Here is a 13,779-nt window from a genome sequence, read left to right as displayed (position 1 = left end):
CCAGCCCTCAGGGGCTGGCCCAGGACTGGGCCCTCCCTAGCCACCAGATCTCCAGGGACCCCTACCTGTCTTGCCTGGTGCCTGGGGGAAGGGGAAGCCATCCATTCAGAGGTCACTGGCTCGTGGCTCTGGGGCTTACCCATTAGTGTTCAAGGACCAAGGCTACCATGATGAGGTAACTGGGTGACAGCATAGGAGGTGAGCTCCTACCCCCTTGGTCAGCAGAGCTCCCAGGATCCCTAAGAAGAGGAGGCCCCTGGGGCCTGGGGCTAGCTCTCCCAGGGTGCCCTTTGTCCTATGAGACCTTAGATCAGCCTTGCCTATTTGCAGCTACAGCCATGGCCTGGCCGACAGCCCAGGATTCAGAGCTGAAAGCTGGATCCTAACCAGGTTTCCTTCTGCTGAGCCATGAGGCCTCCTCGCATCCCTCTCCCCCGCTGGGAGCTGATGCCTTGGCCTGAGACACACCTGTGATCACACTGGGCAACTTGACCTCTCTGAGGGTCCCACGCTCGTCCCATTCCCACCTCACTCAGGGACTCTCCCCATACATATGGTTCCAACTGCCTGTCCCATTCCCCTATTTCCAGCAGCTTCCTAAATTACCTTTTGGAGGGATAGGGAATGGCAGGGGGTGCATTGCCAAGGTCTTGCCATAGGTACCTGCAATGCCTAAGATTACCTTTTGGAGGGGTAGGGAATGGGGGAGGGGGCGTTACCAAGGTCTTGTCATAGGCACATGCAATACCTAAGACTCAATGTTCAATCTGACCTTCCCACTCAATTCTCAATCATGGTCCCTGCAGAAAAAGTACAGCAGAGACCAGCAATGTCCGGTTTATTCTCATCTGATTCTCCAAACACTTGGCTGGCAGACCCACTAGTTTAATCCAGCTCCTACTTTGAACAGGTCAGAAAACTAAAGACAGGGTGGGGACCTGCTGGGGTCACACAATGACTCAGCAGCAGAACTGAAGAAAAGAGCGGGTCCCCTGACTCCAGACCAGGAATCTCACTTTTGACCCAAGCTGCTGAGCTGGTGATGTCCCAGTCTGCTCCAGACTGGGCTCCCTGAGAAAGCTCTGGGAAAGGAGCTAAATCGATGGCATGGCATGTGTTAATGGGGGTGCTGACAGCCATGGAGTGAAGCAAGAGGCAGCTAATGGTGGTGACAGTGACAGGGGGTGACAATAAGAAGAGACGTTTGAGTCTCTAGTGCATCCTCGCCATTCTGAAGGGTACATAGATGCCTCAGACACAGTCCCTACCCTTAGGGAGCTTACAGGAGGGTTACAATAAGCTAACCCTCCCTGTCTCCAGTGTCACCCCTTTCAACCCATTCTCCACACACTGGCCACAGTGAACATTTAAACACAGATCTAAGAGGGTCATATTCCTGTTTAAAACCTTTCACCAGATTCTACTGCCTGAGGGGGAAAGTCCAGCTCCTTCGCTTGGCCCTTATGACTTCCCTAGGACCAGATTCTCTCCCCCAGTCCACCCCTGACCCCTCTCCAACATGCCCCCTTCCCTCTAGTTCTCTGCACACACCAGCTCATTGGCATGTCACGCCTTAGTGTGGTCCCTTGGACAATGTGGCCTCCTCCTCATTCACCAAGTGAATGCCCAGGCCTCCCTGAAGACCAGCTCAAGGGGAGATACCTCCACCCCTCTCATCCTCACTCACATGTGACCTCACACTGTTGGCTCCTCCCTCATTTAGTACTATGTAATCATATTATTAATATAAAATGTATACAGCACCATAACACTTTGCAGCTCCTGAGAGGTAAGTTTTGTGGTCACCCCATCTCCATGTCCCATCCAGTGGCTCCACAGGGTAATATTCTGAAGTTTTTCCACAGCCAGAGAGGAGAGCTAACGAGGCCAACCTCAGCCATTGGCTGTGACCCCTTAGTTTTCACAATGGGAATTTCTTTCCTGCTTTAATATCAGAAATAGCTGATAATCATACAGTGGTTACCTCTCCCTCTTGACATTGGCTCCTAGGAAACTCAAATCTAAATCTGCAGCCCCGGCCAGACAGTGGCTCATGCCTGTAATTCAAGCACTTTGGGAGGCCAAGGCGGGTAGGTCACTTGAGGTCAGGAGTTTGAGATCAGCCTGGCCAACATGGCAAAACCCCGTCTCTACCAAAAATACAAAAAATTAGCTGGACATGGGGGCAAGCGCCTGTAATCTCAGCTACTCAGGAGGCTGAGGCAGGAGAATCACTTGAACCCGGGAGACGGAAGGTTGTAGTGAGCCGAGATCGTGCGACTGCAGTCCAGCCTGGGCAACAGGAGCGGAATTCTGTCTCAAAAAATAAAAAATAAAAAAATCTGCAGCCTCTTTCCACAGAGAGTAATCTGGCATTAATTTTACTTCTGGCTCCATCTTATTCCCTGGCCCTACCCCATATGGAAGCTCTCGTCTCTAATGTCATTGAAGAATGATGGTGACAGTGACCATGATGGCTGATGATGGAGCTGGACAGGCAGGTATGAAATGCTGAGTCTAACCAGAGGATAGATAGATCAACTCTGAATCACCAGTTAAGAGCTGATTTTGATTGTATTTTAACCATCCTCCAACCCCTCCAACATGGGAATTCTAACCTGAGCTCAGAGGCCAAGGTAGAGACCTTCATTTATACCCAACTGGATGGAGAGGAGCCTTGTGCAGTGGAAAAATAACAACTCCTGGCCAGGCATGGTGGCTCATGCCTGTAATCCCAGCACTTTGCGAGGCCAAGGTGGGTGGATCACTGGAGGTTGGGAGTTCGAGACCAGCCTGGCCAACATGGTGAAACCCCGAATCTACTGAAAATACAAAAATTAACCAGGCATAGTGGCTCATGCCTGTAATCCCAGCTACTCGGGAGGCTGAGGTAGGAGAATCGCTTGAACCCAGGAGGTGGAGGTTGCAGTGAGCTGAGATTGCACCACTGTACTCCAGCCTGAGTACAGTATAAGAATAAGACTTTGACTCAAAAAAAAAAGAAGAAAAAGAAAAAAGAACTCCTTAATTGGAATTATTACTAGAAATATTGGAGGGTTCAGGAAAAAATACATTCTTGGAATAACCAATTTGAGATTGCTTGCAATAGGGAATTCTTACACTTTAGGCCTTTTACTATTTTGCCCCCTCCCCATTAAGTGACCACAGATGACCTACCCATCTTAACTGGGGCTTCAGTGACCATTAACCATTGCTGCAACCCATGTAATCATTTCCTACACTGTTGATGGTGGCAATGACAAAATCAATTGCAGTGGTAAGTACGGTGATGGATGGATGGTATAATAGTAAGGGAGGGTGGGGATCCTGGTGATGGAAGTGATGGTGACGGGGTGATTGAAGTAGAGATGAGAGGATGGGGCCAGGGCCACTGGTAGTAGTGATGAGGTCATGAGGGTAGTGGTGCTGATGAGGATTATGTGACAGATGTGGTAATGCTGGTGACAGTGATCTGGTGATGGTGGTGATGACACGATGGTGGTAAGGATGGTGGTGGTGATGTGATGGTGGTAATGAGGGTGATGGTGATGTGGTGATGGTGGTAATGGTGGTGGTGGTGATGTGATGGTGATAATAATGGTGGTGGTGATGTGTTGATGGTGGTAATGATGCTGGTGGTGATGTGGTGATGGTGATGATGATGGTGGTGATGTGTTGATGGTAGTAATGATGGTGGTTATGTGGTGATGGTTGTAATGCTGATGGTGATGATGTGGTGATGGTGATAATGATGGTGGTGGTGATGTGATGGTGGTAATGATGGTGGTGGTGATGTGAGGGTGGTAAAGATGGTGGTGGTGATGTGAGGGTGGTAAAGATGGTGGTGGTGATGTGAGGGTAATGGTGGTGGTGGTGTGGTGATGGTAATGATGGTGGTGGTGATGTGGTGATGGTGATAATGGTGGTGGTGATGTGTTGATGGTGGTAATGATGCTGGTGGTGATGTGATGGTGATGATGATGGTGGTGATGCATTGATGGTGGTAATGATGGTGGTTATGTGGTGATGGTTGTAATGCTGATGGTGATGATGTGGTGATGGTGATAATGATGGTGGTGGTGATGTGATGGTGGTAATGATGGTGGTGGTGATGTGAGGGTGGTAAAGATGGTGGTGGTGATGTGAGGGTAATAGTGGTGGTGGTGTGGTGATGGTGGTAATGGTGGTGGTGATGTGGTGATGGTCTTCATGATGGTGTTGGGGATGTGATGATAGTGGTAATGATGGTGGTAATATGGTGATGGTGGTAATGGTGGTGATGTGGTGATGTGGTGATGGTCGTCATGATGGTGTTGGGGATGTGATGATGGTGGTAATGATGGTGGTGGGGATGTGGTGATGGTGGTAATGATGGTGGTGGGGATGTGGTGATGGTAATAATGATGGTAGTGGGGATGTGGTGATGGTGGTAATGATGGTGGTGATGTGATAATAGTAATGACGATGGTGGTAATGATGGTGGTGGGGATGTGATGGTGGTAATGATGGTGGGGGTGATGTGGTGATGGTGGTAATGATGGTGGTAATGATGATGTTGCTGATGTGGTGGTGATGGTGAAGGAGGTGATGATGCTGTGTAAGCTCCCTGACAGCAAGGACCTTGTCTTTTGTTTATCATTATGTCTTCAAAGCCTAGTGGTGGTGATGGTATAGTTTGGGAGAAGAATGTCTATGATCTGAGCGAAGATGAAGCTAGTAATGGTGGATAATGAAGACAGAGGTGCGGACTGTGGTAAAATTGGTGATGGTGATCATGGATGGTGTTACACCACTTCCGGTTTAAAGGTGAGGAGAAATGCAGAAGATGCCACCTGGAGTTGCTGAAAACGGGCTTACGTCATATTACCTCTAACCCATGGCCATGCAGACACTCTCCTTCCATATCACCTCATCACCTTGGGCAATAAGCAGGCTCCTGAAACTCCTGAGGACTTAGAAAGATGGTTCTAAGTCCTTTAGCCTTGGGTTGGCCTCATCTCTTGTCCTGGCCTTGACTCATCAGTAGCCATGGGAAAATCTCAGCAGGCCCCAGTGTCTGGTGATCAGAGACACAAGACCCTCCACATTCCCACCCCTGTCTCTTTTCTGAGGGGCCCCTCTCTATCAACAAAGGCTCATCTAAATGTCCCTGGTCTGTGGCTCCCATCTAGCCCCTGACAGAGCAACCTTGCTCAAGCCGTGTATTTCTCTGTGCCCCTTCCCTCACACCTCTCTTTGACCATGGGACAAAGAAATGTCTTTCTGTGGGGGAACAGGGAGAAGGTCTGCCAGGGACCAGGGAGGCCCTTACATGCAGAGCATCAGGTAGTCCTTGACAGCCAAGCTGGGCCTCAGGAAGTGAATGTGCCTGACAAGTCTCAGGCTGCTGGGGGCAAGAGGTAGGCAGAGTGTCTCTGCAATGCCTTAAAGCCTTGTTCCTTGGCACAGCCTGCCCTGGCTCCAAGCCTGGCCCTGCTCCCTTGTCACTCCTCTCTTCCAGTCCACGATTTATGCCTGTGACTCCATGCAGTCTCGCCCCCCACACTTTGCCCATGCTGAACTCCATGCAGTCTCGCCCCCCACACTTTGCCCATGCTGCTCCCCTGTCCCCCGGGAATGTTGTCTCCTCTCTCTGACCAGCTGCTGTTTGTTTGTCCTTCAAAATTCAGTCCAAGAGGCACATCTCTCTCTGGGGGTCTTCCTTGAAGCTCTCAGTCTGGGCTGGGAGTTCCTCCCTATGTATCAAGGCACATGCCACATGCAAAATGAAAGTTAATTTCCAATCACTGTTTTTTTTTTTTTTTTTTTTTTTTAGAGACAGGGTCTTGCTCTGTCACCCAGGCTGGAGTACAGTGGCATGATCATAGCTCAGTACAGCATCGAACTCCTGGACTCGGGTGATCCTCCTGCTCAGCCTCCTAAGCAGCTAGGACTGCCGGTGCATACCATCACACCCAGCCCCAGCCACCTCCTTGAGGGCATGCTGTTCTTTGTCTCAATGCCTGGTCAGTGCCCAACATCTGGCATAGCCTCTAGCACATGTTGGGCTCAGCAATAGTCTGCAGAATTAGTTAAATTAATGGGTTGGATGAATGAAAGATGGATTAAATAAATAATGAATGAATAATCCATGACATTCATTCATTCAATCTCAATAATCCAGAAAATTTAAAAATACAATAAGGTATCATTTTTATCTGTTTAATTGTTTGGGGGGTTTCTCCTAGAATTAGACTTGAAGAAGTAAGATAGGTTGGAGCCAAGAAGTTCTAGCGCCAAGTTTAGCACTATTTGAAATAGTGAAAATAGTGAAAAGTCAGAAAGGTAATGAAAAATCAATATGGAGCTGGTTAAATAGATTATGGAACATTCATGCCATGGAATATGAGTAGCCTTTAAAAAGAACACAAGGATTCTCATCATTGCTGGTGGAAGTGTAAAATGATGTAGCAATTTTGGAAAAGTTTGGTAATTATTCAAAATGTTAAACATATCTGTACCATATGATCCAGCAGCAATTCCACTCCTAGGTATATACCCAAGAGAAGTGAATGCATACGTCCACACAAAAACTTGTACACAAATGTTCATAGCAGCATTACTCATCATAGTCTAAAGCAGAAACAACCCAAAGTCCATCAACTGACAGATGGACAAACAAAATGTGGTATGTCCATATAGTAAAACATTATTTGGCAATAAAAAGGAATGAAGTACTGATAAATGCTACAATACGGCAGTACTTTGAAAACATGCTAAGTGAAAGAAGATAGTCACCAAAACATCATATATATACATACATATGAAGGGAGGACCACCTGAGCCCAGGGCTGGGGAGGGGCGTCGAGGCTGCAGTGAGCCATGATTGTGCTGCTGCACTCCAGCCCGGGTGACAGAGTGAGACCCTGTCTCAAAAACAAAAACAAACAAACAAACAAACAAAACATATTTCAGAATAGTAGGTATAATATGTTCTTCTTTTTATTTATAATAAATATGTATATATAGACAGAAAGAGAGCTATTAATTACAAATAGGAAAAGGAAGGTCTGAAATGGTACACACCAAGCCATTTGCAAGAGTTACCTCTATGTGGTCAGCTTCGTGGATAGGGAGGGGGCTTTTGTTTTATAAGCCTTTAGCATTTGCCTTTTTACCATAAGTATGTCCTGCTTTTGACAGTTTAAACAAGAAGGAAAGTGAAATCATATGGAGATTCCACTGAAGGCTGATGAATCAGGGCCTAGAGCACGCTGGCATCCACGCCAATGGAAAGAGTGTCCCAGGAGCCATGATGTTTCTCTAATGCCAGGGAGTGGCCTTCTTGGAGGGACAGCTGGACTTTGTGAGTGTGGGCCTTTTTCCCTTGGATCTCAGGCAAAGCCAGGAGCCTGGCCTGGAACCAAAGTTGTTTATATATTGACGAGGTGAAAGATTTACACCGAGTGAACCTAGGGTTCAAAATTCACAAACTCCTACAGTATGTACACTAGAGCAAAGCTTCCTTTCTGCCCAGCTCTCCTGCCCCACGGCGGCCAGACACCTCTCACTCATTTCACCTCCTTTCCAGATATAAAGTTGTACATTATATGTATGCTTCTTTTTCTTATTCTTGGTCTTGGAGACTGGTCCATAAGTATATACTATACAAAGAGACAACTCCTCATTTATTTTTTTAGAGAAAGAGGTCTCATTATGTTCCCCAGGCTGGACTCAATCTCCTGGGCTTAAACAATCCTCCTACCTCAGCCTCCCAAGTGGCTAGACTACAGACACACCACAGCACTCAGCTAGCCTCCTTCATCTTAGAGTCTCACATCACCCCGTGGTGGGGGCCCCATTTTATGGGTGGACCATGCTCTACTGAGCAGCCCCAGTTGGGCATTTAGATTTCTTCTGAACTTTTATAGGTCCATAGTCTCTTATCCAAACTGTTGGGATCAGAAGTACATACATGTACGGTTGACCTTTGAACAACATGGGTTTGAACTGCACTGGTCTGATTTTTCTCAATAAAAGTCACAAGTTTTGTGCCTGCCTTTCCTGCTCCCCTTCCATCTCTTCTACCCCTGCCGCCTCTGCCACCCCGAGACAGCAAGACCATTCCCTCCTCTTCTCCTCCTCAGCCTGCTCAATGTGAAGACAGCGAGGATGAAGACCTTTATGATGGTCCACTTCCACTTAATAATATATTTTCTCTTCCTCATGGTTTTTTAAATAACATTTTCTTTTCTTTAGCTCACCTTATTGTAAGAATACAGTATATAATATATATAAAACATATAAAATACGTGTTAATCGACTGTTTATTATTGGTAAGGCTTCTGGTCAACAGTAGGCTACTGATGAAGTCTTGGGGGAATCAAAAATTATATGCAGAGGTTCAACAGCAAGGGGCTCGGTGCCCCTAACCCCTGTGTTGTTCAAGGATCAACTATATATATATATATATTCAGAAAGGCAATTTAGCACATATTCCATATATTATAAAATACCCTAATGGTGGGCTGGGCACGGTGGCTCAAGTCTGTAATCCCAGCACTTTGGGAGGCCGAGGCAGGCAGATCACCTGAGGTCAGGAGTTCAAGATCAGCCTGGCCAAAATGGTGAAACCCCGTCGCTACTAAAAATACAAAAATTAGCTGGGCGTGGTGGCAGGCACCTGTAACCCTGGCTACTGGGGAGGCTGAGGCAGGAGAATAGCTTGAACCTAGGAGACGGAGGTAGTAGTGAGCTGAGTCCACACCACTGCACTCCAGCCTGGGCAACAATAACAAAACTCCGTCTCAAAAAAATAAAAAATAAAAAAATAAAATACCCTAATGGGACCTACCCCATCATCAAACATGTTAATGTTTCCATTGCAAATATGGATGATAAGTGGAATTAATAAACATTATAAATGGTCTTGTCAGTTTTTTTTTTTTTTATAACAAGGGAGTGTGTGCCAATCTAATGGGAGAAATCCCAGTTTTCAGAACTTTCTGGGTTTCACAAGTGCAGATGAGGCTTTCTGGAGCCATACAAAGAAGACTGCAGTGAATAATTTTGGACGCATGTAATTTTGCAAGTGTACAAGTACATCCATAGGATGCATTTCTAAAGTAGAGAAGCTGGGACACAAGCTATGCTTATTTGTGATTTTGATAGATGTTTTCATAATAATAACGTTGCCTGTGAGCTGCTACACTGCGTGGTTTTCCAAACACTCTCACTTTTGTCTGTTAACTTTGGGGTAATGAAAATTCTTCCTCGAGAGTGGCAAGGAGGAAGAGAAGTGAATTAAAGGGTACAGGCAGGGTGTGGTGACTCACCCCTGTAATCCCAACACTTTGGGAGGTCGAGGCAGGCCGATCACATGAGGTCAGGAGTTCGAGACCAGTCTGGCCAACATGTTGAAACCCTGTCTCCAGTAAAAATACAAAAATTAGCTGGGCATGGTGGCGCCCATCTGTAATCCCAGCTACTTGGAAGGCTGAAGCACAAGAATCACTTGAACCTGGGAGGCGGAGGTTACAGTGAGCTGAGATCATGCCACTGAACCCCTGCCTGGGCAACAGAGCGAGACTCCCTCTCAAAAAATAAATAAATAAATAAAAATAAATAAGGGGTATAAACATACAGTTAGATAGAAGGAATAAATTCATTGTTCAAAAGCAGAGTAAGGTGACTATATTTAACCAAAATGTATTGTTAAATACATTTTGACAATACATTTTGTTAAATACATTTTGTTAAATACATCTGAGTCAGTGACATAGATTGTTCTGACAGGAAGTGCTGAGGGAGGTGGTGTGACACTTTTACAGAGGAAGGGCTCAGGACCTGGAGGCCTGGTGGAGAGAATGAATGCTCAGGGGGAAGAGGCTGCAGCTGGGGTTGGGGGCACCGGGAGATGTGGCTTCCTCTGCCCTGGATCCTTCTTGGGGAGAGGCACAGAGGCAGTCCCCTAGGTGACCCCCTCCCCACTGGCCCACTTTACCTTGGGTAATGGATGCTGTAAACACCCTGGCTTGGTCACTACACATTATATACATGTAACAAAATTTCTCATGTACTCCATCAATTTGCACAAATAATTTTAAAAATTCTTCCTCCTGGCCTCTCTGCACAAAGCCAGACTCAGTCTCTGGCCCTCAGGAGAAGCATCCAGAGGGCTGTGAGAGTGTACGCTTTGCAGTCAGAATGACAGCAGGACAGTCCCCTTCCTCCTCTGTGACCCTGAGCAAGTTACCTGTGTCTGTCCTGAGCTTTCATTTCCTCCCCTGCCTCCAGGACAGTCCCTCTGCACTTGCCCACCAACCTGTGCTCCGCTTTCCTGCCCAGCCCCGGCCCCAGGAACTGGGTTTTGCCTGCCCTCCCGCAGGGAAGAAGAGTCCAGGCCAACAGAAAAAGGTCCACAGGCTTTTTAATGGTGTGATGGCTACTTCCCTTCCGAGACCCGATCTAATCATTGACAGTGGCTTCCAGGGTGTTGGGGTGGGGTGGACAGGTGCAGGATGGGCAGAGGCCATGCAGTGACTGGGAAGGGCTTGGGGAGGGGTGTTACATTCTGTTTGGCATGTAAACATTCTTAGGTGGCTTCCCGAGGGAGGGGAAGGGCAACTTCCTGCTCCCCACCCCATGCCCACCAGGGCTAGTCCCTGGAGTTGAGAAGACTGAGCAAACCAGGCCCCTGTGAGGAGCTGGGAAATGGGGAGCCTGGGGCACAGCCCCTCTCCTCTCCTGTGCCCCCTTCGTGCACGATGCGGCTGGGGAGGGAAGGCATGTGTTGGGGTGAGCAGACCCTGCATCTGAGTCAGTGACATAGGTTGTTCTGACAGGAAGTGCTGAGGGAGGTGGTGTGACACTTTTACAGAGGAAGGGCTCAGGACCTGGAGGCCTGGTGGAGAGAATGAATGCTCAGGGGGAAGAGGCTGCAGCTGGGGTTGGGGGCACCGGGAGATGTGGCTTCCTCTGCCCTGGATCCTTCTTGGGGAGAGGCACAGAGGCAGTCCCCTAGGTGACCCCCTCCCCACTGGCCCACTTTACCTCTCCCACCTCACCTGGTGACATTCAGAGACTCAGAGGCCTGAGGTCAGTTGGGAGCCCTAGGGTGGTTCGGAATCCCAAGGGAAGACTGGGTTTTGCGTCTCTGCCAGCTCCAATGCTGAGTGAAGCTGAGGGTAGAATGGACCTGGGGCTCTCTCAGGTCCCCCTCTTCCTCCCAGCTCCAAACCAGGGTGTTGTTGGTCCTGGGGCAGAGGTGAGGCTGGGGGCCCTACATTCACGGTTCGGTTGGTGGCAAGGAGCAGGCCCAGGGCCTGGGCACCAGGAGTCATGTCCTGGTCCCCACCTGGCACGAGCTGATTGTCATTCGGAGAAGCTCTAGGTGAGAGGCAGTGGTCCCTCCTCCACTCCCTCTGCTGGACCCAGAGGGCAGTAGAGGGCCTTGGGAGGGCCTCAAGTTGACAAGGAGGGCTCTGTCCGGAGAAGTTTCCTGAGTGTTCTGGGAGCTTCTGCATCAGCGTAGGGTGGATATCAAAGACTGTCCACCCAGGAGTCCTCCCCTCGGCTGGTCTGCAGAGAAGCCACCACCGTGGCCTGACAGTGGCTGCCCAAGCTGCTGACTCTCCATGAGGGGGAGGGTGCTTTCAGGGTCAGCTGCCTCATGGGCATCCTTCTGGGTGATGGTGGCTGGATGCAGCCAGACCGCTGGGGCACACTAAGGCCTTTCTTCCTCTTTCCCTGGATGTCTTGGCTTGCTCTCTGTGACTCAGGGAAGGACAGAGAGGCTAGGCCAGGGGACAGAGGCTGCAGGGGCCTGTCCAGATAGGCAGGGCTGGCTGTCCCATCTGCAGCCGGTGTGCTGCTTGCCCCAGATGTAGGCAGTTGAGGCTCATGATGAGGTGGGGTGAGCTATGCAGGAGCCAGAACCCAGGAAGAGTCCCCACATCCATTCCTGGAGTAGAGCGGCTGCACAGGCTGGGGTCGGGGCAAGAAGGAACAGGCTGAAGGGTGAGCTGAGGGAAGAGTGGGCTTGGGCTGAGGACCCATCACTCAAGCATTCGATCTGGAAGTTAGAAGGGCCTTTCTGCCTCCAGGGGCCAGCTGTCTGTTGGTCGACCTCTCTCTGCTCTCTCTGCCCATTGCGGGAGACGATGCCTGAGCCAGCCCTCCCTCCCTCCCACAGAAGGGAGGACAGGGAGGGTGACTCCACCAGAACTGAGTCCTCGAATCTCCAAAGGGCCAGTGCAAAGATGGTAACCAGCCACTTTCCACCTGCATTGAACTCAGGAAAGAGCAGGTTGGCTGGAACTGCAGTAGACAGGACTGAGGTTAGATGACAGGAAGGAATTCCTGATGGTGAGGGGTCCTGAGCACTAGATCAGGGGAACAGGGGAGGGAGTAAAACTTTGTTAAAGCCCCCTCCAACATCCCACTGGGAAATACTTGCCTGGGAAGGCAGCCCACACGCTTCCTATGGTTTCCACAGAGGCACCACCCAAATTTAGGAGGCAAGAGGTTTCTGCACCCCAGAGGTGCAGGGGAGCACATCCCCTGCCCACAGAATCACCTGCCCACCCATCTCCAAGATCACTTGCCCACTGCCTCCCACCGAGTTGTCCAGGATGGAGTCAACTTTGGGGCAGGTCAGACCTGCCCCCTCACACCTGAGTAGACCGATATCCCCTGGGTCCCCAACTCCAGCCTGGCAGTCCAGAGGCCATCCCTGGCCACAATGGCTCCCAGAAGACTGTGGGGCTGGACCCTCGGGGGGAGGCTGGAGCCTCCACTTCTGGAATTTGAGGCTACTTCTCTGAAGGGGTAGGGGGACTTTGGCTGGAAAGGGGTCGGAGGAGGGCAAGGCGCCGCAGGAGGTGTAGGCAGAGGTTGCTGGGGGAGCATGGAGAGCAGCCTAGGCCTGGTGGGCGAACGAACCGGGCGTCCCCAGAAGTGGAGTCCTCGATGAAAAGTGGCTGAGCCTTCCCCGGGGCGGAGAGACTGATGTGAGGCTGGCCGGCCTGACGGGCGGCAGGAGGATGAGAGGACACAGGGCGAGGAAGGGGAGGCAGACCCTCCCCGCGGCGCGGTGCCGCGTCCCCCACCGGCCCTGAGGGCTGGTGGGGCGCCGCGTGTGCTCGCGTGCGTCCTCGCGGGTGCAGGCGGAAAGCTGGGGCCAAGGGTGGCGCGCGTCGGGCGCGTAAGGCTGTGCTGGGAGCTGCTCCAGTGTGACCGGCTGCGGGTGGGGGGCCGGGGTGAGGGTGGGGGACCGCGGAGAGCCGCGGGCGTCATTATCTGGCCCCAGCCCGGCCCTCCGCGCCTCCTGCCCGGCCTTTGGTTGTTGCGCGCTGAGCCTGGAGTTTCCCTCTGGGTCCTTTCTTGGAGCCCCCGGGGGAGGGGGTGCCATCAGGCTGGGCCCGGGCCGACGGGACGCCCCGGGGCGGGGGGACCCCGGGCCGGGCCTGGTGCGAGGGGGAGGGGCTCTCTCTGCGGGACAGGGACTGGCTCCGGGGGGACGCGCTGGCATTGCGCGCGGCGGAAGTGGACGTGGGGAGGCCCGGGCTGCGCGGGGCTGGGGGCCTGGCTCCGGCTTGGGCTCGCCCTGGGCCCAGGCCGCGGCCAGGAGGTTGTTTGGGGCGGAGGTCAGCAGCAGTGGCCGACCCCGGGGGAGTCTGCAGCTGGAGCCTGCTTGAGAGCAGAAGGCAGGAGAAAAGAAGAGGGCAAAGAAACAAGACAAGGAGAAATATTTCAGAATCCTCCTGGGCACTGAGCACTGGAGTCCTGCATCCTCAGAGC

At 50.8% G+C, this 13,779-nt stretch overlaps 1 protein-coding gene across 2 annotated transcripts in view; it reads right to left on the bottom strand.

Annotated features, from left to right (window-relative positions):
- Positions 1-10,391: 10,391 nt before the first annotated feature.
- The window catches only part of TTBK1 (tau tubulin kinase 1), a 43,548-nt gene continuing 40,160 nt past the window's right edge, over positions 10,392-13,779 (bottom strand). Inside the window, exon 14 of one of the 2 annotated variants that reach the window (XM_050786903.1) lies at positions 10,392-13,671. In XM_050786903.1, the coding sequence (XP_050642860.1) occupies positions 13,275-13,671 (397 nt within the window). In that variant the 3' untranslated portion in view covers positions 10,392-13,274. The remainder of the gene's footprint in view (positions 13,672-13,779) is intronic. The other variant, XM_050786904.1, reaches the window with a different exon arrangement.

This window comes from Macaca thibetana, chromosome 4 (assembly GCF_024542745.1).
Source record: "Macaca thibetana thibetana isolate TM-01 chromosome 4, ASM2454274v1, whole genome shotgun sequence".
Lineage (NCBI taxonomy): Eukaryota > Metazoa > Chordata > Mammalia > Primates > Cercopithecidae > Macaca > Macaca thibetana.
Note: the sequence above shows the minus strand (reverse complement) of the source record. Positions and strands in the feature narration are given on the sequence as shown.